Source organism: Poeciliopsis prolifica, unplaced genomic scaffold, assembly GCF_027474105.1.
Source record: "Poeciliopsis prolifica strain line A6 unplaced genomic scaffold, Auburn_PproV2 SCAFFOLD028, whole genome shotgun sequence".
In the NCBI taxonomy this organism is placed as follows: domain Eukaryota; kingdom Metazoa; phylum Chordata; class Actinopteri; order Cyprinodontiformes; family Poeciliidae; genus Poeciliopsis; species Poeciliopsis prolifica.
The window spans coordinates 6,221,919-6,249,550 of NW_026562403.1; the positions used below are offsets into that span (position 1 = coordinate 6,221,919).

The 27,632-nt window shown below is 39.3% G+C and overlaps 1 protein-coding gene across 2 annotated transcripts in view; it reads right to left on the reverse strand.

Annotated features, from left to right (window-relative positions):
• Positions 1–20,708, reverse strand: part of LOC129372072 (uncharacterized) — a 36,258-nt gene extending 15,550 nt beyond the window's left edge. The window contains exons 1-8 of one of the 2 annotated variants that reach the window (XM_055049075.1): positions 20,365–20,708; positions 14,401–14,502; positions 13,169–13,371; positions 12,650–12,816; positions 11,266–11,400; positions 10,253–10,341; positions 741–890; positions 168–496 (exon numbers count right to left, since the gene is read on the reverse strand). In XM_055049075.1, coding sequence (XP_054905050.1) covers positions 168–496; positions 741–890; positions 10,253–10,341; positions 11,266–11,400; positions 12,650–12,816; positions 13,169–13,371; positions 14,401–14,502; positions 20,365–20,403 — 1,214 coding nt within the window. In that variant the 5' untranslated portion in view covers positions 20,404–20,708. Of the gene's footprint in view, positions 1–167; positions 497–740; positions 891–10,252; positions 10,370–11,265; positions 11,401–12,649; positions 12,817–13,168; positions 13,372–14,400; positions 14,503–20,364 lie in introns of those variants that run through there. The other variant, XM_055049076.1, reaches the window with a different exon arrangement.
• Between the last annotated feature and the right edge of the window lie 6,924 nt (positions 20,709–27,632).

A 27,632-nucleotide genomic window follows, 5' to 3' on the forward strand; every position in this document is an offset into this window, starting at 1 on the left:
GTTGCCAAAATAATACTTGTTTCAAGCTTATTGTTGTTCAAGTAATGTGCCACATCCCAGCCAGAATAAATTAAAACATAATTTATAATGGCCGACTATTTGTGATATTACAGACCATGTCTTTTAACGGGGGTGTGTACATTTCTGAGGTTGAGTGCACTTAATACCTTGCTTCTGTTGCCACATCTCCGTTGCCATCTGCCCTCTCCGTGTCAGATCCGTCCATGTCGTTGATGCCAGATGATCCCTGGGAAAACTCCACGCTGCCCGCTACTCCCTCTGTGGAGGAAGTCCTGCTGCTGGGGTGGCAGCCTAATACCGAGTTTCGCCGGTTCACTAAGTCCTTTAGGATGCTCTGGATGTCTTCCAGCAGCAGAGGAAGAGCACCAGAAGGGCCGGATGTGTTTATTGGAATGTGGTAGACCTGGAGATTTTCCCTTTCTTCTGTTTCACCAGAAAAAGCCCAGCTGGAGGATTCCTCCAGCTCAGCGCAGATCTGCAATCACAGCCAATAAATGGTGACATCCTGTTTTTTTCATGTTTTTCTATCTGTGTTTGTTTCATGGAAATTACATGAACAGCAAAGGTCATCAACAAAAATACACAATGGGGCAAATTTAATGGTAATATTCTGGTTTTACAGCAAACTAGAAATTTTTGCTGATTTTCTCAGTGGGTTTTAATGAACATAAAAGATTTTGAGAAAAAATAGTTTTTTACACAGACAGGTTGGAATTTACCTGGTTTAGGAGATCTGTGTTGTTTGAGTAGACAGCCACCTGCTGGCGAGGATGATGAACTGTATCACGGATGGACAATACTGCCACAAGAACATCATAGCCGTTCTGGTGACAGAATACTATCAGGTCATCTGCATAATTATGCCAGTCCTGAATGTGAGAGGGAAAAAAATATACATATATATATAAAAAATACAAAAATATGACATTTCTGTCTACTCATAATAATCTTACAAATACAATTTTTTGATTCCAAACATTTTGCTTACATCTGTTGCTAACTTTGTTAGACTTTGTTACTTTTATTGCACATTTGATTTAATTTTATTTAGTAAAAGTAGTTTCAAGTGTGTCTTCATCTGTAGTAATGAGAGACAAAGCTGTCAAAGTGCACAGAGGGGTAGAAAGATACTTTGTGATTTATTGTCTGGAAATTAACTGTTTGCTCTTAAAACAGCCACCATGCACAGATTATGGTAATTCAGTGACATCGTCTGTGATTGATGGATAGAAAGTTGCATTAATTAATTGTTTTGTTTGTCAAGGGAACTTGTTTTTTCTCGCTCCCTCTGAAATGATTAACAACAGTGTTACTGCAATCATAATTTGCCACGCAGGGATATGCATAAAGTGTACAAAGTGATACTTTTGAAAACATATTTGCTTGATTTATCTACATTTGCTGTACAACTGTTTGCTTAGGGAAGTTTTGGAAATTGTTGTTGTGTTTATTTAAGTTGAACTTTCACATAAAGACAGACATTCATAGTAATTTAATGCTGTTTTTCACAATTGTGAACATAATCATGGCATAATCAAGCCATCCGAGGATATTGCAACACGCGTTTCTGTCATGTTCTTTCAAAACCTGTGTGGTCCTTCTCATTACTTGAGAGCGAGTGTGTGTGTGCGTGTTTGTGTGTTTGTTTGAGTCCACTGAAGGTGATTGATGACTGCTTGAGGCACTGTGTCTGCCCAGGCTGTGTCAATATTAACCTGCGAGGATGAGGGGGCTGCAGTCCTCCTCCCTCTGCTCCATCCCTCCCTTCTCTCACCACAATATGGCTGCTGTCAGATTTAAGAACATCAATCGTTGAACACACACACACAACTGTCACTTCACTGACACTGCCATTCCTCAATGCCGATATCCTGATGAGTGCAATGAAGCCTCCCGAGATTCAATAAAACACACATATTCACTCACATGGGTATACACAAGTAAGGACACATGTGACTCCCAGCACCCAGATTAATCCACCTGCAGTTATCTACTGTAACTCGACTTTATGAGCAAACATGTGCACATAAAAATCTCTATTACAGCCACAAAGGCACCACCGTTTACAGCCCATTCTGCTAAGAAATGTTCAGATCGCAACGCTATAAGCCAACTGCATGCATCTGCACACAGAACTACACACAGGAGCGGGAAAACAGAGTCAGAAAACGAGCAGAGTGCGAAGCTCTGCGATAACATGCAGGGCGACAGTCTGTCTGCCATTTGGCTCTTAACTGAGTAAATTACTACTCATATTGCTGCCCCTCCTCCTTCTCCCTCTGCCACCCCCAGACACACAGATTGCCTTTTCTTATAAATTATCAACATGTTAGATTTAAAATCCACTTGCTAACTGTCTTTAGGAATATTAAGATGCATGCACAGAAACCAGTGTTTCTTATGCCAAGTTTTGCTGAGATATTGCAGTTTTTCTGCTGAACCCCAAAGTTTACTCCAAATTTATTAACGGACATGTGCCTGTTTGAGTTGATAGTCAACAGAAACTGTTGCGGCTACTGATACTGTACATCATATTACCAAATGTATTTGCTCTCCTCTTTAAACTGTTCATTTCTGGAGCTTCAATGGCAACAGGTGTGTGGAATCCAGCACCTACACAGGCAAACTGTTTCAGACAAAGCATGGGCTCAAACAGAGGCTTGGTGAACTCCAGCATGGGACCAGGATAGCGTTATCTGACAGAGCATCTTTGGCAGATTTGCATTATAGATGGTGAAGCTGACAAATCTGCAGCAACTGTGTGATGCTTTCATGACATTATTGGCTCAAATCTCTCAGGGATGTTGAAGGCTATAAATAATTGCGTCAAAAGGCAAAAGTACTAGCACAGTGTCCACGATGGAAACTGTAAAGTTTATGTCTTTACAGGATGCCTGAGCTGTTTTCCTAATCGAATATAAACTTATTGATTTGTCCATTTATCAGATCTTCAGCTTAAATGAGATTATACCTGCCTACCTGTCTCTCTGTCACACTTTGTCTGTTCATATCCTTCTTATCCGGCTTCATCTTTTCTCCCACATGACTCTCAACACACACATCATCATGCATGCACACACTCCCACACACTCCCCCCCATACACACACACTTCCTCCCGCTCTCATTGGTTGCCTCCACTCCACAGGTGGCAAGTCTTTAGCGGCTGCGTGCAGCTCTCTCAACCTGCCGTCATTATGCACAATAGCCTTAGGTACGAAACTCAGGCCTCATAACTCACACCCTGCGTGCGTAAATTCCCGTGCAAACACAGTCAAAGCAAAAATACATTTCCTGCTGTCGCCAACATCTCTGGCAAAGAATTAATCAAGCGTTCATCCATTTAGGCTCTTTGCATACCCTTTCCGTCAGAACACGGAATGCTAAGAGAGTTGCGAGTTCTTCTCAGGCGATCGTTTCGCCACCCTGATGAATCCATCAAGCGAGGTTTGATTTATACATCTGTCTGTGATCACAGCGGTACAGCTACAGTAAATGGGGTGGCAAGGAGCGAGCTGACACCACCCTGCTCAAACACATGCACACATGCAAATGTGCACACACATGTGCGCTATATACCATTTGCAACACACACACATGCACACACACTCCCATACTAACAGTCATCACCTCCTGTTCACACTCAAGCTCACACAAGAATATTACTGCTTATGAAGTTTTTGGAGAGGAAGACAGAAGAGGGGAGGGTGGCATTTAAGTTTGCAGGCGGAAACCCAAATGTCTCTCCGTCGATTTCATATGGGCCCTCTCCACATGCTTCATTCACTCAGCTTTAAGTGTAGAGATCTGGGGGCCAAGATCTAAGCACTGACTCTATAAATGTTTTGCTTTGTTATTTGTTTGCCCTCAAAACCCATGGAAGCCACAGGGGGAGAATGAAGATGGGAGAAAAGAAGGAGTCAAAAGATCTTGTTTTCTTCCTTTAGATGAGATGATGAGGACAAAACATCAGTGCATCCTCTCTGCATATGGAGGATGCAGAGAAATGACTGGTGTGCAGCAGTTCTCCAAACTTGTTTAAATAAATATGTTTTTGTGCAATGTCTTATTGAATCCAATAAACTTCAATATAGGAGTGGAATAATGTTCTCAATGGACTTATTATAATAGAAACAATTGGAGTAAGTAGAAAAGTGGAAGAAACAAGTTAAAGATATGAAAATATTTATTCCAAATTAGAATTATTAAATCATTATCCAATTTACAAAGCCTATAAGTAATGCCTATCTCATAGTCTCTACTAAGTTATATCCCTGCTGCACAGAAATAATAAGAAATGAAAATATTATCTAGTGGAAATCTAGAGAAAAGGAAAGGCAGGCGGGGTACCCTGGAATCCTGGTCTTCAATCTTAGTCCCTAGGAGGCCCACCCTGCACCTGCTGTCTCCCAGTGCTTCTCATCAGAAAGGCATTTACCGAGTGCCGTGGCTGCGGGCCCCTTCATTAGCAAGCATAATTATTTGTGCAAGTGGTGTAGGGCAAAACTGGCCCTGCATAAACAAACAGAAAGGCCGGAGGACTATCAACAAACAACACATTAGAGACATTCAACGTCGACAAATAAAACCCAAAACTAAGCTGATAGAGGGAAGGACACATACCTAACCCGTACAAAAATAAAATTTATTTGTTTAATTAGTGAAAAAAATGTTGTTTGGGGACAAACTACAAGGAATGAATTCCAGATGAGAGTGATCGCTCTTCAAATTATATGATTCTTTTATCTTTAGGAAATAGAAAGGAGTTGAGAAGGGAGATACGAAGCAGTCAGGATGATGAACTTCTTTTCAATGCTCTGACAAAAAATGACTTTCCTTTCAGACAGAAGAACAGAAAAGTATTACACCTGAAATTTAGTTAAAAGTGATTATACACAGATTATAATCAGTACCTGGATTAAAAAAAAATTACATTAGTCACAGATTTCACAATTCAGCATTTTGTTATTTCTATGCTTGTCAAAGTCCATCCTTATAACCAGATAATCCACCTCTTCAGGCTGCTTGCAGCTGCAGAAAGTTGTACTTTACCACTTAGAGCACTTTACTGGGATCTACTGGTAAGTTTTGGGAATGACGGAAAGCAGCAGTGAATATTTCTGTTAGACTGAAGGTCCATAAAATAAATTACTTTTTCATAGATAAAATGAAGAAAAATAAATGTTTCATTAAGTTGAGAAGATTTTCCCACTCTATGAAATGGTCTCCATAGGATCATTTAATCCTCTAATTTTTTCTGTTTCTGTTGTTGAAGTTAATAAAACAATAAGAAGATTTTTAAAAAATCGCAATAAATGTTTTCTTCTTTAGATGTTTGGGTGAACCAGGTAAAAGAGAGGGCACTTTTGGAGGCAGACCTCAGAAATAAATGAATGAAATATCCCTAACCTTCAGAAATATGTAGCTAAATTAAGATTTGAAATCTGAAGAAAAATGTTCAAACTCACTGAACTTTCTCACGTCTTGTGAGGTTGAAATAATCAACTTCATCAACACTTTTACTGCGATCCATCAGACCAACTCAAAGCAGAGAGTAACCGTGTAGAGGAAGGAAAATGAGGCAGGATTTTAAAATGTTTTACAACTAAAAAACTTCTTTTTTTTCTGATACTCTTTAGGATGAATATTCAGAATATCTTTGAAAGTCACTGAATATGCTTGAAAAGCTGAACCCTGGTCTCTTTAAATAGCTGGCAGAAAATGGACGGATTGGGATACTGAGAGGTAAACAAATACACACATGGTGGTCAGACTCACAGAACCACAAATGATTGATTCTGTTTACCACACAGTAAAAACAAACAACATTACAACCATTACGGTATCTTGCAGAAACAGAAATTGTATGGACACTAAGTAGGGAACAAAAGTACAAGGAGTTTTCTAAAGTACCGAAAGAGCAGTGCTGAAATGCCTTTAAAAACAGAAAACAAAGAATTGTCGGAACATATTGCAGTTCTTGGATGTCCATGTTAATGTAAGCAAAAACACATTATTCTCATGTGCGGGAATCTGTGTGTGTCTGAGGGCTCCTGTCCTTCCCACAGTTCATCAACCCCACAGCATGACGACTCTTCATCCAACTGCAGCCTCATCTGCCAGCGCTAATTTTTGGGCTGTGAAAAGCTCCGACACACACCCTCTGACACGACTGTGGGAAGATTGTGTTTTTGTTGCAATCTGCATTCATTAATTCAAACTCTGCCTATTTGAGCATAAAAAAAACAAAAACCTTTTACACCATCAAGAAAACATATCAAGCGAGGTTTGCAGCAACTTAACTTGTGCTTCTAACTTTCATTTCTTTTACACTTTCAACTGATTGTCTCATGTAAATATATATTTTTTAAAAGAAAACAGATGCATCGCTGCCACCACAAGTATAAGAGCTAAATTTGGTCAAATATAACCCCTTAAAACTGGCCCAAAACATTAGAAAAAGCACACAAACAAATAAAAACTAAAGTTGAAGCTGTTCCTGAACTGTTTTCATAGAGATCTCTTCAAAAAAAAAGAAAAAATACCCTGAAGTTTAATCCACAACAATCCGAATCTGAGTAAGCACTATTGTCACTTATAATCTTGAAGATGGAAAAAGCACCCATTTATCTTCTAAAAAAGAAAAAAATAGCCATTTTTAAAGATGCAGCTTTTGCTAACCATAAATTTATGAACTAGAAGGTGTTACCTAAAGTATTACCATTTCCCATGGCAAATTTGACAGCAATAAACTAAAACAAAATTGTATTTTGTCTAATGACACACTTATATAAATGTTTAAGGGCTATGACATTTAGTCACTCTAACAAGTGACATGCGTAGAACCAGTGTGGAGCTGATGCCAGCACCAAGCTAAGGCTGCAAAAACCACGTCCAAATTTCATCTGCATTTAGAAAAGAAGCATAAAAGTTGTTGAAGTGACGCCACAAAAGCATCCAGTCACATTAAATCTAAATCTGTACAAGAAATACAGATGATTTAAAGCCTTCTGAGAATGCATAGCTCCTCCTGATACCTCTAATGCTGTATATCCTTACAGGCTTCCAGGTAACAGTTTTTCCATCAGTCAGATGTCTTCTGCTTATTCCAGATTAGGAAATCCAGACGTTACTGTGTAAAGCGAAACGGGTGAAAACCAAGGGTTATAAGCCTCTAGGGACAAATTATGATCAAATGCCAGCCTACTTTAAATTACTCCTCTTTTTCTGACTATGTTTTTTTTTCAAAATGTAGACAGGTAGTTCAATATAAACTGTGTTTTAGCTCAGTTCTTTGATTGAATGCAGATGGGCCCCCAATTTACTTGCTCATCATTCAAGAACAAGACCTCAGACACTTGACAATCTCCACTTGAGGTAAAGAATGTGTTACCACCAATACAGTACATCACTGTCCAGCAGAGAACCATGGCATCCTCTAAATATATTTCATGCGAAACGCTGAAATCGGCTCTCATTGACATAAAGACACTGTGAAAATTGCGTCATCTATCTGCCAAACTCGCACAAGGCTCGGGTCAAAGTATTTCGACAAAGGTCTGTGCAAAGTGTTGTGTAGCAGGTCAGATGCAGCTCCTTGCTTTGGGATAACCAGAACTTGATCGCACCTACAGCCAAACCCAGGTATTAGTCACTGTGACAGCACAACAACTCACACATATTACTTCCTGCAGTGGTTCTGGAGCTCTCTTCAGTTGCACTTCCATTACAGAGCAGCAGCCAGGCTGACTAATGTATGTTTGTACAGTAAACAAAAATACATTAGTCAGTGTATATGATGTGTCCATATCGTTATCCCACACCACAAGCTTTCCCTTTGCTAACTAGGCAATCACTGCCATCAAAACCTCTAACTCAGTCCTCTGTAAGTGGCGTCTCTCTCTCACACACATACACAGAAGCCTCTCTGACAAACACACAGCACATAAACCATTAAAGACTAATTGAATCTAATTTATTTAGTTTTCTGGAAAGAATCATTTAAGGCAGAACTTCCCTAAGCCCTCTCAATAAATGACTCTCATACCGTTTTACTCTCTTTTCAAACACAATTAAAAAATAATATATAAATATATACACATTGCAAATGACATGCATATGAGGAGTTCATTTTGGAGCCCGATCTCAGGTCATTAGTAACCCACCATGACGCTGTGGAGTTGGGGTCCGCTGGCGACACGCAGGCCCCTGGCCATTTATTCTATATTAAGTCTTTAATGGGTCTCCTTTCTCTCTCTCTCTTCCCCCCTCTTTTAGTTGTTCTCCATCTCTATCTCTCGCTCCTGACACACAGCGTGTAGGCACAGCGCTGGTAAAATATGCACAGAAAGTCCGGTGCGCACACATGAGCAAAGCCATTCAAATGAATGGTTATTTATTCGCTAAACGAGGATCTGGGTGTTTAATGTTCCTTGGACGTTAGGTAGTTTTCTGGGGGAGGAAGAGCCATACCCCTACGGCTACAGACATCATTTATTTTACACATAGCCTAATACCGCACGCTAGGCAGTCGCTGAGAAAAATGGGCTTTGAGAAGGAAAATATAAAAGAAATAATGAATGATTCTTTTTTTTTTTCTTTTTTGCTTAGTGGTGGGGAGAGTGAACACATTAGAGGTTGTAGCAGGGAGAGAAGCACGGGGTAGACTTAAAAGCTTAAACCCTGCTTTGTTTTGTGTGTGTGTGTGAAGCAAGGCGAGCCAGCAACAGCGAAAAGAAGTCAACACTAACGTTACACAAATGTGTGTGGCAAAGATAGCCCGTTTCGGTGTGCTTGTTGGATTTTTGAATATCAGCAGGGAGGATGGTGATACATCACTGTGTGTGAGGCTTTCAGGCCTCCATCTACATCTCATCAACATGCAGAAGAATGAAACTTCAGAGGGGCTCCTCAGCATTAAAAAACACCTCAAAAAAGTGACGCAGAGCAGGTGTAATGCAACCAAAACAATAAAATCACCAAAAGTAACTTTAGTGATAAATGAATGAAAAGTAAATGATCGTCTGTTATCTGCATGCTTTTTGGGCATTCATCTATCATTTAAAAGACAGAAAATCATTAAACGCTTCTAGGAAAAAGTAGATGGTGTTAAAACGCAGTTTGATGAGCATGGTGTATTAAAATAATTTGACTGCAGCTATTAAAGTTAATAACTCTAGTAATAACTCAAATTCCAATGCAAATTGTAAATTCTTGGGTTTTAAAAATCCATATCTCAGAGAATAATAAGCAAATTAAAATACTGACAAAAAAATGACCATGTGTTGTGTCGAAGAACGAGTCAGATTTGACCTTTCACTCACAAGAACTGCTTCCTCCAGGTCACTGCAGGTCACTGGATCTGGTTTTTGGTTCAAAATGTCCTTGAATTAATTATTGACATTTAGTCTCTTTCCATCAAGACTAACTAACCTGTTAATTTATCTTGTGCCAAAGACTTATCCCAGAGGACCCAGAACTGATGGTCATGTCCGATTTAGTTGTATTAATTGTTTTTTAGGTTTTTTTTTTTTTTTTTTGCTACATTCATCTGATTTTGTGTGAAGTTTCTTCAAAATTGTACGTTTGGTTTTCCTCAATATTTGCTCTTTCTTTAAGTGGATTTCATCCCCGGTTCTATAAATGATCCAGAGGAAGCGACAGCCACATATTTAAAATCTTTGTGCCAAGACAACCGGTAGTGCTGGCCTGTTTCAAAGGGATCTCTGGCAGACAGAGAAAGATAAATTCTGCAACTCCATAATATCCGTTTTGGGTTTTCTCCACTGAACTAAGCTTGGCGAAGGATGAAATAAAACTGCATGCTTACCCAGACTTTTCAAGGCAGCACAGGAACCTTCTAAATAATTTCTAACACCTTCTGTCAGTCAGAAAAACCACCTTCTTTTAATAATAGTTTGCAGCACACATTAGATATTACTATTAAGTTATGTTTGTGTGGTTCTTGAGCTTAATCAAATCATTAGTAGGTAGATATTGACTTGGCTAATAATCTCGAATAAACCAATTAATCAGGTTCTGTAAACTAACTTATGTGCATTTTTGTGTTGATTATCCAACACAAAAGGCTACTTAAAATTGTTTGCTTCTTGTATTCATAATAAAGATCCTTAAATGCTAAGAACAGAAACATTTCTTAGATTGATTTTAATGCAGTTTAATTAAACTTCATATTCTTAAACCCATAGTTTGTACCAACAATGAGGAACGAACCTCCTGGTCTGTGTTCAGGGACACGAGCGCGAGGGTCATCTCTCCATCTGTGAACTCCTTCAGCTCCATCATCAGCAGCTGCGTTAGCTCTACATCCGGTCAGCACACACAAACAGACTAACAGTTATATGAAAACGCACACAAAATGATACAAAACAGTTTCACAACAGAAACAGAAAAACACGAGAATAAATATCCTCACCAGAACCGGAAGTTAACCGGACACATGATGCAATACTAGATCAAAACCTCAAAACTAAACACTTAGAGACCACCATGCTGCACTGACCCCTTCCACACTAAGCCACTTTTATTGTAATTTGTGAATTCAAATTCAAAATATTTTACTGATCCCAAAGGAAAGTTTACCTATATAGAAATCAAAAATGTTCCTATTTTGCACTGGATATGTCACAAGGTTCTGAAAAAACACATAAGAACGGATAAAACTTTAAAATTCAATTAGGAAGGATCTAATGCCACAAACATGGCCAATCAAATGTGGACCATCAGATCGCATCCCTTAAACAACACTGCGAGTGCTGCAGCGCTAAGAATCCCAGTCAAAACAAAGCATCTGGACACTCTTGTTTGGTGCACCAAAGTTCAGTGTCTCTTCACATTTAGTTCATTTAAAACAAATTTTTGAGATTTTAAATGTGGTAGTTTTATGCTGCAGGGTAGTTTTTCACTACACAGCAGAACATGGTTTTGTTTTCTAATCATGAAAGTAGAAACTTAATTTTTTTATAACAGATAACATACATGTTATAAAATGTTCAAAAATAGCTTTCATAAATTAGAGTGAATTTGTCCAGTCACATTGAAGCTAACTCCTGGCAACAAATTCAGAATGAGGAATAATTTTGTATTTGTTGTTTGCCTTAAAGAGCGTAAAGAACTTAAACTGCATTAAAACATGCGAGCCAAATCCAAACTATCCCAAATTTCCATACAATTTTTTTTTCGTTATTATTTTTTTCAGATAAAATCCAACATATTAAAAATTGCACCTTGTTGCTTCACTTCATCGGGCTGTTCAACAGTGATATCACCCCACTCCTCCAAAGATCTCAGTAGGTCCTCCAGTTCTTCTGGGCCAGAGTCCTGTTTGATCCACAAAGCTTCTCTGAGGAGCTCCAGGGCATCTGGAGACAAACCAAACAAACATGGAAAAAAGACTTCAGTCAATAAATAGAGCAGAGGTTCTTGTTTTCAAAAGAAGTTCAAAAAATGAGTCCATCATATTGAAAATCTGACATTCTTTTGTAGAACGAGCTTCTGTAAAATCTAGGTTGGCTTTCACCCAATAAGAAGCCTGTACTCTCACTTGTATACACAGTGGGGTCTTTGTAAATCAATGTTGAGCTTATCAGGGTGCTGTAGGAATGATTATGGAAGTATGTCCGTGATTAAAAAGTAGCCATGTATAGTTTACACCCTCTAACTTCGTAACACTTATCATCTTTGTTGGAGTTTGTTGTTCAGGAATAGAGTTGAGTAATTTCACAATCAATGAATTAGTACAAAGATCTGTCACAAAGACATATGGGACACGGACCACTTAGAGTGCTTTATTCTCCTGCTCTGTTCATCAGTCTTTCCTGTCTTAGACGCTGTGCTTTACTCGATTTACTGTGAGCTTTCTCTCCATATACCTTCCGTGACTGACTGAGTAGAAACCAGCAGAGATACAGAATGAAGTTCAGACTTTAGAACCACTGCTTTAAATGTGTTTGAGAAGACAGTAACCTAAGTACAATCTGATGTGTTTTAGCTATTTCAATACCTTGAACATGCATTGGTATACATAGTTTAGGAGTCTGTCTGAATTGTTGGATGAGCAGGCTTGGCTCACAGTCTCCGCTCTAATTCATCCAAAACATCATCTGTTATGTTGAGGCCAAGACTCAACACGACAGGCCCATCAAGTTCTTCCAAACCAAACCCACTCATCCACCTGCTTATGGACCGTGCTTTGTATATGGCTGCAGTTACATTTAAGTAACTGCACCAATTACTTAAATGTAAGTTACTTTTGAGTTAGGGTTGAAGAAACTATCCCTAAATTGGGACTACTAAAGTCCAAAAATTGCCAGACTTCCTTGATTCGGCGTGGTGACCTGAGTATATCTAATTTTTTTTTTTGTAGACACTTTGTTGTTCTTTTGGGAAAAAACTACTTTAAAAGAGAGCATTTTTTAAACTGTTTTGAAAAGTTACATTATGGGTCTCTGTGCACCTTTCTAAGCTTTTTCTTACCCATACTAACCAACCCCTCTCACTTTTCCCTCCATCTCTCCTGGTGAGTGTTAAGCGAGTCATGTCAGGGGATTTGTGTGTGTCCTCCTTCATCGCCCCATTACTCCCCCCAGGGGGTGCCTTTTCCTCCCTCACCTCCGAGAAGCCCCCCCAGTGCTGCTCTGCTCTGCTCCGCTGCGTCTTGAAGAATCTCTCTGGCGACTGTTGTCAGGGCGGACATTCCCCCATCATCCGCTGCGTCCCGCTGCCCGTCCTGATGTACCACTCGCAGGACACTGGACTCCACAGCGTGGTACTCAGAGCTAGGAGAGAGATAAAATAGGGGTGATATGGGTGTGGATGGCTGCAGGGGAAGAAGCCATAATTGTGAGGCATTTGTGCAAATGCAGTTTTCCTTCGGGTCATAAGATGAACACACAGAGGCCTGAAATACACATCTAAATCATATTTTTACAAGCCCCAGAGGACACAAACAAGTTTCTAAAAGACAAGCAAGCCTTTTAAGACAGACATTTGTACGCCAAGGGACTACTGCAAACTCTTTTGCAAAAAAAAGAAAGAATGCAAAATTAAACTTTTAGGTGAATTACTAAAATTAATTTAAATTAAATTCAACTGAGTTCAGGAGTGTGAATGTGATTTGCATTTACTCACCTCTCCAGCAGGCCATCTCTCAGCAGAGTTAGCAAAAGATTTCCAGTCTGGTGAAGATTCACTAGGTCTATTTCTTCCCTCCATAACAACACGCTTTCACTAATTTTCACCCTGCGCAAATACCTGACGGTCTCTTCTGGCAACTCTGTGCTGCACTGCTTCCTGCACAGCAAGGGTACACACACTCCACCTGAGGGTTGCTTCTAGATCACACAGAAGCACACAGAGAGAAACAAATAAAGCAGAGTTGGAGAGACAATGGTGGTTCTTGTCTAAATGGAACCCTGTTCTCGCTTCTCACACACAATGCACTCTGACCCACTTTCCTAAAAAAAAAAAAGCCCAAACAACTTTTTACTACGTCACCTATTAAAAACATAAATAACAAAAAAATATAAATCTCATTGTAATTGATTGAAACAAACTGTTAATATAGTGTTCACATTTTCTCAATATAAATTCAATGCCAAGGAAAAATTCTAATTTGTTAAAATGTTATTTTTAGCTAGTTTGTTAAAAACACTAGTTTTTTTTTTTTGTTTGTTTGTTTTTTGTCTTCAGTGGCGCCGTTGTCAATTTACTGTTTCTGGTCATTGACATGTAGCAGAAAGCAGTTTTAGCCAAACTTTAGAAGTCAAACAGATGACTTCACATTTCAGTTCAGAAAACCTGAATGAGTTAATGTGCAACTAGAAAGTGTCCACATAGCACTTTTCCGTTGCTTCTGGTTTTATGTGTGTCATGTGTGAGAGTTTACAAGAGAGGCAAAAGGACATCTGCTACTAAGCCATCTCTCAACCAGCAATAAACAGAAGAACTGGGATTTATTTTTTATATAAAGGTTCTCTGAAATTAGCTTATTGTCAAAGACATGCATCAGAAGTTTTATAAGGGTCATGGTCTGCACGGTGTACAAGTTGAACAAACAAAACAAACCTGCCTCCTCACTTTTCCACCATCGTACGTCCCAGAAGATTCTGTTTGGGGACAAGTTTTATCCTCTTGTACAACTTGGCTAATGTCGTCATTCTTCTTGCCTCCTTATTTTTGTATTTGTACTTTTTCTGTCTTTTATTAAGTGGAAGTTTAAAATTTAACTTGTTAACTTTGATTTTTTTTTTACCACATACATTTGTTCCTACTTTTCCCTTAACATTTCTCAAAGTGGAATGAAGCAAACATCACTGTTAACTCTTCCAAGTTAGATGCACATTAACTGTTGCTGCTATTACCTGGCTGAGGTGCAGTGCTAAGCACAGAGTTGCAGCCACAGTGTCAACATCCGGCTCTGGTCCACCTAAGACAGCATGGATGGGACCCTCAGGCAGACCTGCCTGAAAACACACACAAAGAATCTTGGTTACTCGTTCTGTGAATTTTATTTAAATTAATCAGAAATAGTGATAAATCAGTCTGCAGAACGGAATATTTGCTTTCAATAATCAAATACAGGAAGTAACTGTTTGTGTGTGATTGCACATTATTGCATGATCTAAATGCTCGTCCTCTCTCTCACACACACACACAACAGTGCATCAGTGGAAACTCACTGAGCCAGCACATCTCATCTGGATGACAGTAGCATCATGAAACCCTCTATATGAATTAATAATGAAACCATGGCACTGCACGATTCAGTTCAGGTTAGACAAGAGAACGCTTTTGAAGGGTGCTAGTGATGGTTTCAAAATCACTTAGAACAGCAAAGCAACAGGAGCTTATTTCACCTCTCAGTTTCATGGCTTGTCAGAGCAGCTATTAGTTCCACTGACTACGCTTAACGATGAGGACAAAATTTCCCCATTTCGAGTAAACAGACATTAACGAGAGCTGCATTGCAAAGATTAGGCATTCATCTCTGTGCAAGAAAGGCAGAAAATTAAGTCCCTTCCCTCATTTGTTGACTGGGATTCTTGGCGTTATCTCTGAAAACGGCAGATAATTAATGATCCTCCAGCATAATCCAGATAGGTTTGTACACAATGTTGCAATGTAAAAGAGTCTTTATGAAATTCTAAATTTAAAATTAGTTTCTAAAAGTTCCAAACGAGCACATTTGTCAGCAATTTGAATAATTAAAAAACATTCCACAGATTTTAAGTATGTAAGTATGGACAAAACCCGAAGCATGTCTCGTTCTGTTTCCAGCTATACGGCTTCATCTCTCAAGCAGATAAGCTGAATCAACGCCAGCACAAACCCTGCCTGTAGGTTTTGCCGTTAATTACGATGCAAAATGTGGAAACAATGAATTCACCGGTTATCTGAAGAAAATCTTAATTGCTTTGTAAGATGTCAAAATGTGAAAAGAAATACAGCAAAAGACTGATTTTATTCCTGTCAGTCAGTGAACATGAGTAACAGACAAGTAGAAGAGTATGTCTGCAGTACACTGTAGTACAGAAGTAATCTCACAACTTCTCCATATTTTCATACGTTACAACCACAAACTTGAAAGTATTTAACTCAGATTTTTGTTTTGGCAAATAAAAAATCTGAGAAGTGTGGCATGCAATTCCAATCCAATTCAGGCACTCTAAGAATATACTTTGAAGAACAATATTCTGCTGCAACTCCTTTGAGGTGTCTGTCTCTCAAGCCCAGTCAGATTAGAGGGAGCGTGTTTGGACTTTGACTGGACTTTTCCTTGCTTCAGCCTTATGTGATTGTAATTTGGGTTTTGGTCTGATCTGGTTTAGTACTGTATGGCACTTAAAAAAACTGTCACTTATAAATAAGTGGATTTTAATTTCTCAGTCTCCAAGATGAGGTGGGTTCTTTGATGTTCTCCAACAAACCTCATATTGAACTTTTGTGTTTACACTGGGATTAAACAACTACATTCTACTCATTAATTATAACTTTTAAAGGCATTTTGTTTGCAATTTCTTTATTTAGGGGCATAAGAACAAAAGGAGTCAACAACAAAAACATGCAACACTTTTCGGAACTTGTAATAAAACAGGAAAAACTTGTATAATTTTTTGACCTCGCAATTATATGGTCTTCCATGTAAACACCTTGAAGTTTGGGGTGAAAGGTGACAAAAACGTAGAAAAGCTCAAGAAGGATGACGATGTCACTGTTCATGAATGACACAAAAACGGAGCAGGACATCGATAGCTGATTGATCAATCAGCTTCCAATGTACCAGTTGATCTACGTCACCAACTTCAATAATCATCTGGAGCTCTGGGTATTGACCAAAAGAACGAGATCACAGACACAAGCCGTCAAAATGAGTTTCCTTTTCAGGGTGACTGGAGATGTAGGTGAGAAGCTCCGTCATCAAGGAGGGACTCAGACTTAAGTTGAAGGATATAAAAACTTTTGCTTTTTCACTTCAGAAAAGAATTAACAGCCAATGTATGATGTACTCCATAAAGCCCTCTAAGCACACCTTTTGCATGTGATTGAAGGAGAATGGTAAAGTCAATCATGTTTCTTGGACATCACTCTGAAAATGTGACACTTGATCATTAGTTGATGCCTAGTTGAAGCCCAAGTGGTAAAGAGGGAACAAGTGCAAGTTCAGTTTGCAGAGAAAAGATTCGAGGCTGTCAATTACAACCCGAGAGTGACATTTGAAGGTGAGATTTGAGGAGAGAGGATTTAATATAGGCTTATTAACAAAGAGGTGGGGTGAAAATGAACCAAACAGATCCAATATGCAAAAGAAGCATCTAAAAGGAAAGTGGATATATAGGGAACAAGTGAAAATATGCAGATTAGTGATAACCGGAAGACAGCTGGGAAAGATTTACAAATTAAAGGAGAGGTGAAGATAGAATTAGGAAAGGAACGTAGAGAGAAAGTGTGTGAAAGAAAGATATGATGCAGCTCCTTCATAAGACGGAGAGAGAGAAGATAAATCAATACTAAATAGGCAGCGGAGAGGAAGTGATGCATTAGCAGGAGAAAGGCCAGTGTCCGTTCCACCTCATCGGGAAAATACTGGTGTGAGTATGCGTGTCCGCAGGAGCATCTATTAGTCATCTGATATCTTTCAGTCGGAGTGCTCTCCCTCCTTCACAACATTCAACATCTCCCTTTTCAGTGGTGGTCAACATGATCATTCTTCTGTCAAGTAGTACTGGGAAACTTACTAGACTGTTACTCCTGCTTCACAATATGTTATGTAATTGTCACCATTTAAAAACAAAACTTTTATTATTAATTTTACCTAATTACATCATGAGAAAGATAGGCAATTTAACCAAAACTACAGTAAAGTGAAATTGATATTTCTAAGTACATCACTATGTACACTACGAAGTACATTTCTACTTCTCCAAGCAATCTTCTGCTGCAAGCTAGTGCACCAAAATCTCAACCCAAGTTGGTCGTAACACCCAGCAAAAAAAAAAAAAATTACAACTTTGTGTGGTTCCACAAATAGGACTGCTTCATGAACCTTACCTTATGCAGCTGAGCACCTGAAAATTTAGGATTTTGAACTATATTTTAAAATGCAGCTTAGAATCTCCAAAAAACCCCATTTTAATTTGGCTGTGAATCATAAGCTTTGATTCAGTGTCAACATCAGCATCATCAGTCACATGTAGTGTGAAGCAGCATTTATCCAGGGCTCACAGAACCAACAAAAATAGATAAACTCAGCATTTACTATTGAGTTCACAAACAAACAGTGGAAAACCCATGTGGAAAATACCAGATGGATAATTTCACCCTAACCTTTTCCTTCATGCCACCTCCATGGACTCTGCCACCCTGGGCTGAGAGCCATGTAGCTCCGTCCATAGATACACGTTTTCCACTATAACACTAAACCTTTCTGCTACCACGGATGTGACTGGCTTTGGAATAGTTTTACACATCCTTTTCACATGGGAAACCTTGAAAAAGTGGAGCCTTTTGTGATCCAGCAGTTACTTTAATGTCTAAGCAATAACATGATGTTGTAAAACTTCAACAAGAAATAATCTTCCAGCACCCCAGACACACAAGTGGTCAATAAATAACAGCTGGAAGAATAAACGGTACAAAGGGTCTTTAAGTGTGCAGTCTATGCAGATGTTGTAAGTAACCTCTGCTCACAGTTTGAGCTCTTTGCTAAATGAAGATGAGCAACACAGAGCAAAGAACTGAGCAGAAGAGGAGATGGATTCAGTAAGTACGTGCAGAGCCAAGCCAATTAGAGGTATGGCTGTTCTGGATCACAGCCATCTTTAAAGTGAGTGAAGAAACTCTCAGAGAATGACAGAGATAATGAGTGGTCTGCAAAAGGCTGAATCGTCAAACTTTAGACATAAGAGATTGATAAAGAATCCATGGATGGGTGTCTTTGTGTACAAGAAACAAAATGGACATGTTACATCTTATCTGCAACCCCCAAGACTCAACACTTTCCCTCCCTAACACCAGATAACCTCACGATTCTCTGATTTGCAAATGTACATCTTTGATCTTTTCTTCTTCGACAGCTTTCACCGTATTCATGTGAAGCACTTTGAGGACAAAGGCTCCTGATTTCGCTTTAAAATTCCCTTCCTGGCAGCTTTTTCATAGGGACACAGTCACACTCACACTCCAGTTTACATGAATGGATGATGGCTTCTGAACATTTCTGGCTTCAAACATGGACCATTCAAACAGGATGCATGTTTGAATGGTACAAACATGCATCATGCAGTGTATTCCTAAAAACACTCATTTTTAGGAATTGTTAAAGCCGCAAACATCAGTGATTTTTATTAATATTTTATGTAAAAAAACACACAAAAAACTACGCAGAGTAACGGAGAATTGTGAAGTGGGGTTGAAAGATCTGTGGCTTTATATTTTTTTCTACAATTAAAATGTATTTATCCCTCTTTACTCCAATAGTCCTGAACAAATTCCAGTGCAATTGATTGTATTCAAAAGTCACTGAATTTGACAACAGAACCAGATGTGTGGAATTTATTCACAGTATAAATCAAGCTGTTCTGTGAAAGCCTTAAAGGAACACAGCAAGCAGGTCAGGCAGAAGTTCAGAGCAGACTATGTTTAAGGAAATAGAGTTGATATCTGTGGATATCTCACTGTTAAATTCCTTATTTTACATTGGAGAGAATTTGGCACAACTGGAAAACTACCAGGAACCAGAGATGCAGCCAAGAGGCCAATGGTCACGTTGAAGGAGCTACAGAGATCCAAACACTCTCCATTATGGAGTAGTTGTTGAACAACAAAAAAAAACCTTTAGGAGGTATAAGAACTATAAACATAAGAAAAGGTTTGGCTGACAATAACATACTGACCATAAAACAAGGCAACTTAACTTATTTAACCTCTTTATTTTCATGTCAAACGTTCATCAACCAACTCCAGCCAGCAAAATGAACAGATTGGTCTTTTCAAAGTTATATACAAAAATGTATATATTCATAATAAACCTTTCTGATTCCTGAAAGGATTTATGTTCACATAACTACAGGCGCAGGAAAGAACCAAAACAGCAAAAGCATTACATGCTTTCAACTGCTTCTGAACGACACATACCTGTGCAGGTTTACAAACTAGAGGAAGCACTCTCACAATCACCTTCTTTGTGTCGCTTAGAGAGCAGAGTGCGTGAGTAACACTACATGGTGATATGGTCAAAATATAATAAAAATAAATAGACAGACAAGGTTTAATGACCTTGTAACCTTAAGGCCAGAGCAGGTCCACTGAATGTTTGCAGAAATGTCCCTAAACATGAAGCCTGGTTAAAAACAAAACTGGTTCACATTGGCTCTGTCATGAAGTCGGTCAGTCTCCTCTGTATTTGCATGAGGCTTTTTTTTAAATAGGCTCTTTGAACATACTGAGCCCAACATCAAATGCAAATTCTGAGTCTGTCTGCAGAGAAGCCAGATACCAGGAAAGACATGGAGTCACAAACTTGTTGATGTCATGTCTTTCCCACTGACCAGCTTCTCGTTCAAATGCACACACCATTGTGGTCCTGTAAACACAGCATGCTATTTATGTATCGTTTTGTTTGGACCGAACACGTCTCAAATACTGGCGATCTACAGGTGCTTATTTGTGGGAGTGGAGGAGGGGGGACCAAAGCTTTCTTTAGCTGTTCGCTGTCTGTGCAACAGGAGCGCAGCTCGTAGCGCAGCAGAAGCCCCTTCCCCGTCACGATCTCATTTATTATCCCCACAAGGTGGTGTCATCAACGCCGCTGAGGGCTCTCAACTCACCCCGAGCCTGCTCTGGACCCTCCGCAAATACTCCTCCATGTCGGCCTGCGTCGCTATGGCGCTGCAGCAGATCTCTCCATAGACCAGGTTTTGGGGGAATAAACCTGCTATGTGTACGTGTGTGTGTGCGCGCGCGCGCGTGAGTGTGTGTGTGAGTGTGTGTGTGAGTGTGTGTGTGAGTGTGTGTGTGTATATTTTCTCCGTTTCCGAGTCCCCCGCTGCGCTCCTACTGCAGCACTCGTCGCCGCGCTGAGCTGTCGGTCCTCCCACGGAGTCAACCCACTACACCGAGCGAGCGCGGGTGGGTGTGACGGCAGGAAGAGGAGATCCGACGGAGGCGCGCTCCCTGATTGAAGCGATTCAGCCGCGCTCCCTGCGGTACGAAGAGCTCACACACACACCACAACCCACCCCTCCACCCACCCCGTCTCAAAGACACAGAGACCCATTCAGAGCCACTCTGCCCCGCTGGCTGGCCGCCTCAACTTCGGCCACTAACCTCATTAATTCAAGTGGTGCATGAGAAATTGTTGCTTTCCAGCATCACGCGTGACACTCTTTCACGGCCAACAGCTGTGCCTTCACTCCTCTGGTACAGAGGGGGGCAAAAATACCGCAGTATGATCCAGACCACAGATGCAATCACTGCAAGACATCTGCAATATACCTATCAGAGAGAGAGCTGTTGGAAACACTTCAATTAATCTGAAATGTTACTTAGTGGCTGCTCACATCCATCCATCCATCCATCCATCCATCCATCCATCCATCCATCCATCCATCCATCCATCCATCCATCCATCCATCCATCCATCCATCCATCCATCCGTCCGTCCATCTTAGGACAATGTGAGAATTACGGTCGGACATGAATGTATACATTTTTATAAAACATGAAGCACAGAAGATTTGTCAGATGATCGTAAAGCATGAAAGACCAGAGCTTCTGAAATAACATTTTTTTTTTTTTTGGACATCTGGTTTTCAAATGCATTTTGCTGGACACTAGAACAGAGATCATGTTTTTTTTTTTTTTTTTTTTCCTAAAACCAAATACAGCACTTTTATAAGCAGATCATTACCTACCATGAAGCATGGAGGAGGGAGTGTCGTGGTTTGGTAATGTTTTGCTTTGGCTGGACAGGCCAGCTCACCAAAACACCATGAGTTCCTGAGTGTATTTGAGGAAAATAAAATTCAAAACAAAAGTTGAACCCTGAAACATGAGAGATGACTTGAAACCATTTATGAAACCTATGAAATATGTCACCTAAAGTGAGAAGGGAAAATTTTTCAGAGTGATTTAAGAAATTGGTAGATGGAAACATTCTGTGACTTTTATTTCTTCTATCCACTGAGCTGTGTGTAGGTATGCATGTGTGTGTCTCTCCTCGGCTCCTCTCATTGCAGGATGTGAATGGCAGGTGTGCTCCCGGAGCTGCACCTCATCAAACCTCATCAGAGGACCATACAGAGGAGCCGATTACATGAGGAAGATGTCACATTATTATGCTGTGGTAGTCAGGCTACACTGTAAAAAATAATCTGTACATTTATGGTAAAAAACTGTGAAATACCAACAGTTACTGATCGTAATATCCAAAACATTTTATTACCATAGAAATTACTTTTATGAATGGTTCTGTATAAAAACACTAAAGTTCTGGCAACCACAGCTGCCAGTATTTTACCGTAAATTAGTCGTCTTTTTTTTTTTTATAGTGTACCCTTTCCTCTCTGTTTTCACTTTTTCTTCTTTAATATTAGAATTGGTTTCTGTGTTTGGCTGCCATCTTGATGGCCAGTGGTTAGAGCGATTTTTGATCAGATGAGCAAAAACCACTGGCCTTTTGCTCATCTGATTGCCCTCCAAAGTTCTTCTGTTCTTCACACTCATATTCTCAAACAAAACAACAAGGAAACAATCATGTTGCCATTCACCACCATGAACCTCAGACTCTGGAGGTACATACATGGTACAAGAAAGAAAAATTTCCTGAACTATCTCATATTCATATAGGTTTTTTTTCACTGTGGAGAATTTTTTATTTTGTCTCTTCAGTCAAAAGAACAGTTCCCAAGTGTTTTGAGGATCATTAAGATTTATTTTATTTTATTTTTTCAAATTTAAGATGGAGCTATTTTGGCTTTGGCTTGATGTCACTGTGTGAAGCATGTATTTATAGCCAAGCTGTAATATGAATGTGCCAAAATATATGCAACTTGGATAGTTTTCCACTTCTCTCTACTGGTTGAGTTTAGTGGCTGCAGAAAAGAGTGTTGACTTTTTGTCCATTGCCATTGGATAAATTCTGTACTTAAGAAAAATCAAAAGCCTCTATTTTTTGGTCCTACTGTGAAACTCCATGTTTAGTGAAGGGATATGAAATCTGTGTGTATGTATGCAATGAAGTCACAGTAATACATGCCTGAAAAACTTTGTCATTTGTTACTAAAGATTAATATGATTCCACACACACAGCTGCTGTCTTCAGTAAAACTTTGTCGGGTTCCTGCCAACATGCTGAGAACTTTGCTGAAGTGAAAAGCTGACAGTAGCATATTTGCTCTGTTTTAATCCAGCTCAGCATGTTTCTGTGCTTTTCTGGTTGGATGCATAAAGACAAAGATTTTGGAAAACACATTCTCTTCCTTCTTAACCTGAATAATTTGCTTTATTAGCTACAATTTACTGGGTTAACTGTGCACAAAGTTGTTCACCCAACATACAACAGGAGTTACTGCAGTCTCTCTTTCACTCTGAATGCTATTTATTGCAACAATAAACTTGAAATATCACTGGTCGACAGAAACTGTCATACAAATCATTTGAAAAGCTTTAATAAGGACCCTGGGATTGGATTAGGACAAGGTTGTTTCATGTTTCTTTTGTTTCAAACCGGCAACAAGTGTTACAGTTTAGAAAAAGGATAAAACTTAATTCAGCCTAAGACTTTAGCTTTTTAAAATATAATGTTTTCATGCTAGCAGTTCATATTTCACCTGTTCTGAATGAAGGTTTTAAACTAGTTCTTTCTTTCTCTAACAAACAAAGAGGTAATTTATGGGACATGCAGAAGGAATTTCTTTTTTCTGTTTAAATATAACTCCTTAGAACATAGTCAATGAACTTTGTTTAGTCTTTCAAGCTTAAAAAAATCAAGCTTCTAATTCTGATTTTAAACATCATTTCTGTATTGACTTACAGCTGAATTTTTACAACCTATTCATTATCCACGCTGACTAAATATTCATAGAGAGCAGATGTCTGTAAAACCAGGATAAAGAAACATGACTCCACACACTCTCGCCTAAGGGACACTTGGAGACGTCATGGCTCTGGGGTGCTTTACATTTAGGAGATTAAAATGAAACCCCTGGTTCCAAATTTATTTTAAAAAATATGAAAACATTTACAAGACAACTGCTTTCTACAAGAATGATGATACACACCACAAAGAATTGGCTTAAGTTATATTTGAGCCTCTGCAAACCATCAACCCTGTTGAAAACTGTGGCAGTCCTTCCAATAAAACCATCAGATAAAAATCCAGATTAAGATCAGAAACTTATTAATTGCAATTAAAATTGAGAGTCTGATGCTAAATGTTATGAGACAATTAATCGTGTGTTAAGTCATTTAAAAGCAATTTAGAAATGTATTTAAACATAGAGGTTGAAGTTAAAACAAATCTTCCAAATTCACCAGGCAAAAAAATCTGGTATAATTTAGAATTTTTGATTTTGGCATGAACAAGACTTAGTTTACAAACATCTTTAGAGAGAAGAAATTTCTCTCCAGATTTTGGCGCAATGATCCCATTAAATTTTTCCTTTTCATTGTCCTAAATTTGATTTGATTTTATGTGTGACCTTATCATGTTAATCTATTTAGATTTGCTTCTTTTTTGTATAAGTTTTTTTTTTCCACTTCGTTGTGTCAGCATTAACATGTTTAATTTGAAGTATCTATTGCTTGGATGAGCTTCTGTTTATCTTAAACAAGAAGTTATTTAAGGTGTGAAGATGGATCCAAACTATTTGTCTGTTTAGTGGATAAGTCATAAAAAGATTAGTTGCACATGATGTTTGGAAGCAGAAAGGTTTTGGGAGAGCAGGATGAGGTCCACTGTTGATTATAGCAGCGTCACTGTTTTACAGTAAAATACTCAACCCTTGTGCAAGAGTTCTGGGAGAAGTGGAATGTGGATCCTTGTAAAAAACAAGGAAAAAAAAAACCAAAACAAGATTCGACTAAATGTTGTAATTTAGTCGAAATTAGAATATTTATCTCCAGAGAGGGTCTGTGTGTTTGGGTCTAAAAACTAAACTATCTGCCATCTGGACATCCAGGAGTAAATGGAGTTAGTCAATCAGACAAGCTGCCAATGAACACATGGTAACTCTGGAGGAGCTGCCGAGATCCGCAGCTCAGGTGAGAAAATCTGTCGATAGGACAACTGTTGGTGGTGTACTCTAAAAATCTGGTCTTTATGGAAGAGTGACAAGGAGAAAGCCAGTGCTGAAAGAAAAATAACAAGACTCCTCATTAGGTGACAGAGCAACAGAAACAGAAAAGTGGATGAAAGTTGGTGAAAACTGGATGGATCTAAATAAACAGCAAACCCAATAGAAGCTGCAAAAGACTTGGATAATTTGGATTCCAGGGGTTTACTTTTCAACTCATTCAAGAAAAAAAACAAAAAAACAACAACAACTGTGAAGCTGGTGAAGCTATTGCTTTATGCCCTCTGTGTGCAAACATGATAAATGGAAACAATACCAGTTTCCTCTCTAGGAGGAATCATGTCCAAGGATAGAGCATCATCAGCAAATGGTCATCAAAATAATTCATTTCCTGGTGAGTGCGCTTGGTCAGTTAAAGGGCACTGTGTTGTGATGTCACTTCTTTGTTTTTTCCCCTTTTCCCATGGATCAATTTGAGAGTATATTTAAAAATGTAAAGTGAAGAGCACTTGCAATTTCTATCACAAAAAAGATTGCATCAAAAGTTTAGAATCTGTGCACAATAATTGCATAAGTGAAAACAGAATTTGCCAAAGTGAAAATATTCTAATTATGAGCTCAGTGTCCAAAACATGTGTGATTTTGCTGCTCCCTGCTGCTTCTCATGCTGCATAACAATGTGTTTTAGTTTGTCTCGAGAGTGAATCACAAATGAATTGTTCATCGTCTTTACCTACTTTACCCTGCAGGGTTGTTGTTGAACCTATTTTGGTAAGGCAAGTTGAGATCCAGCTGGAAATATGAAAAACAACAACAACAAAAGAGATGCGATAGGTGACAACAAATTATCATTCAGCTCAAACGTATCTAAAGGTGCTAAGATCACAAACTTGCATCCATTTGCGTTGGTCTTATTGGTCCTAATATATATATACACACACACATATATTAGTCCTAATATATTACTCCTAATAATATACCACTAATAAGGCCTGAACTCATACGTGTATTAATGTTGCAGAGATATCTATTTGCAGCCTAAAATCTATTCAAGATCTTTGCTAGAAGATTTCATGGAATATTTAAGGACAGTTTTATTTTCTTCTTTCATTTTAGCCTGAACTGACGGGAACAGTCAACAGGCAGACACAATGGACAGCCTCCTCGCTGTTTTATGGCAAAAAACGGAAAGATGTTTTCCTTTAAATAATACCTCATTGCACAAATAAGCCTCGCAGCGTTTGCTCCATGCGGTCCTAAACCGGCTTAATTTTCCACTGAAAACAATAGGCCTCGCTAATTGATTTTAATGGCTCTCTCCGCGACGATGCGCCCCTTATGAGTTGGAGAGAGAGGTCTTTAAGATTATTATTATTAGTATAATTGCCATTACCCCCACACTTTCCCTTTGCGAGTGGGAGACGGATATCTTTGCCCTTAAGCTGAGCAAATAATTATTAGAGGCTGGAAACAAACAGACGACCGTCGCTCACGCGCGCCCACGTTCGCAAGCGCGCGCACACACACACACACACACACACACACACACACACACACACACACACACACACACACACACTTTCCACCTTTGGATAAGACCCCCCCCCACCCCCTTCCCGGCGACCCACCTTCCCCCCTGTCGCCCTCATCGTGCGGGGTGCCGCTTGTAATTTATGCAAAATTAATTGATACATCTTTTATAATTGATGTGCTGTAAACTTAATGAGTAATTTATGTAATTAGTCAATTAAGGATAATTCCAACATATGTTCCGTATGCCCAGAAGGTGCGCTTTACACAACTAGTTATTTGTCCAGGAGTTTGGTGAGGCGCCGAAGAACGCGACGGACTGCCTAATTAATTTTGTTATGCAGATCAGCTGCAGTGTCTATTTAACGGCCCCCTTTGCGAAAACAGATTTAATATTGATCTTTCCCGGGCGTTTAAAGGGGGGGGGATGCTTTTACACACGTTGGCCTCCGAGGGCCTTTGGAGTTGTAGCCTACGTCTCATTTTTGTAATTTTTTTTTTTCCTCCAAGCGCCTGGAAAAACAACCCTTCTCTTTATTTATCAGTTCATTTAGAAATATTCTAGCTGCTGGTGACGTGGCGCTCAAAAGGTAATTTTCCTTGCAATTATCTGATGCCTTTAAAATATGCTCTCAGTTGACACAGCTGACCTTTCTGAGTGGGCTTTAAGGACCCAGACATTACAGGAGAGACGCACCGGCTAATTAATTGACACAGTTTTGAATATTCATACCTAATACATGCGAGCTTGCCCTTAATTACATTGTTGGACTTTTCTCCAAGGAGGCTAAATCACGGAAGGCTTAATTATTGTAATGTATTCGAAGACCCGCAGGGGCCGCGGGGAAGACAGGAGCCGTCAAGGACCCAGCCATGACACCTGGCCAGAGAGGAAGAAAAAAAAAACACACACACACACACAAAAACACAGAAAGCAGCTTTTTGTTGTTCTCTCCTCCGAGCAGGATCCGGAGCGCGGGGATGAAGTTTGTTTACATCCTCGTCGGATTCACCAGAGAGTGTTTGAACAGACAGACAGCCGCCGGACTCCCCTCTCAGCAATTAATCAACAACAGCGCCTCTCTCCGCTCAGTGTGTTGTCTTGGTCGTGTGTTTTCTGTGCAGAGGCGGTTCGTGTGAGCGCGGGGAGCAGACGAGAAGCGCGCTGATTGTTGTGCGCAAAGGAACACATGATTTATTGCCGGGAAAGTCTGAAAGTGCAGTCGAGCAAATTTAACAAAGAGGCTGTGTTTGAATATGCCATCTTTTTC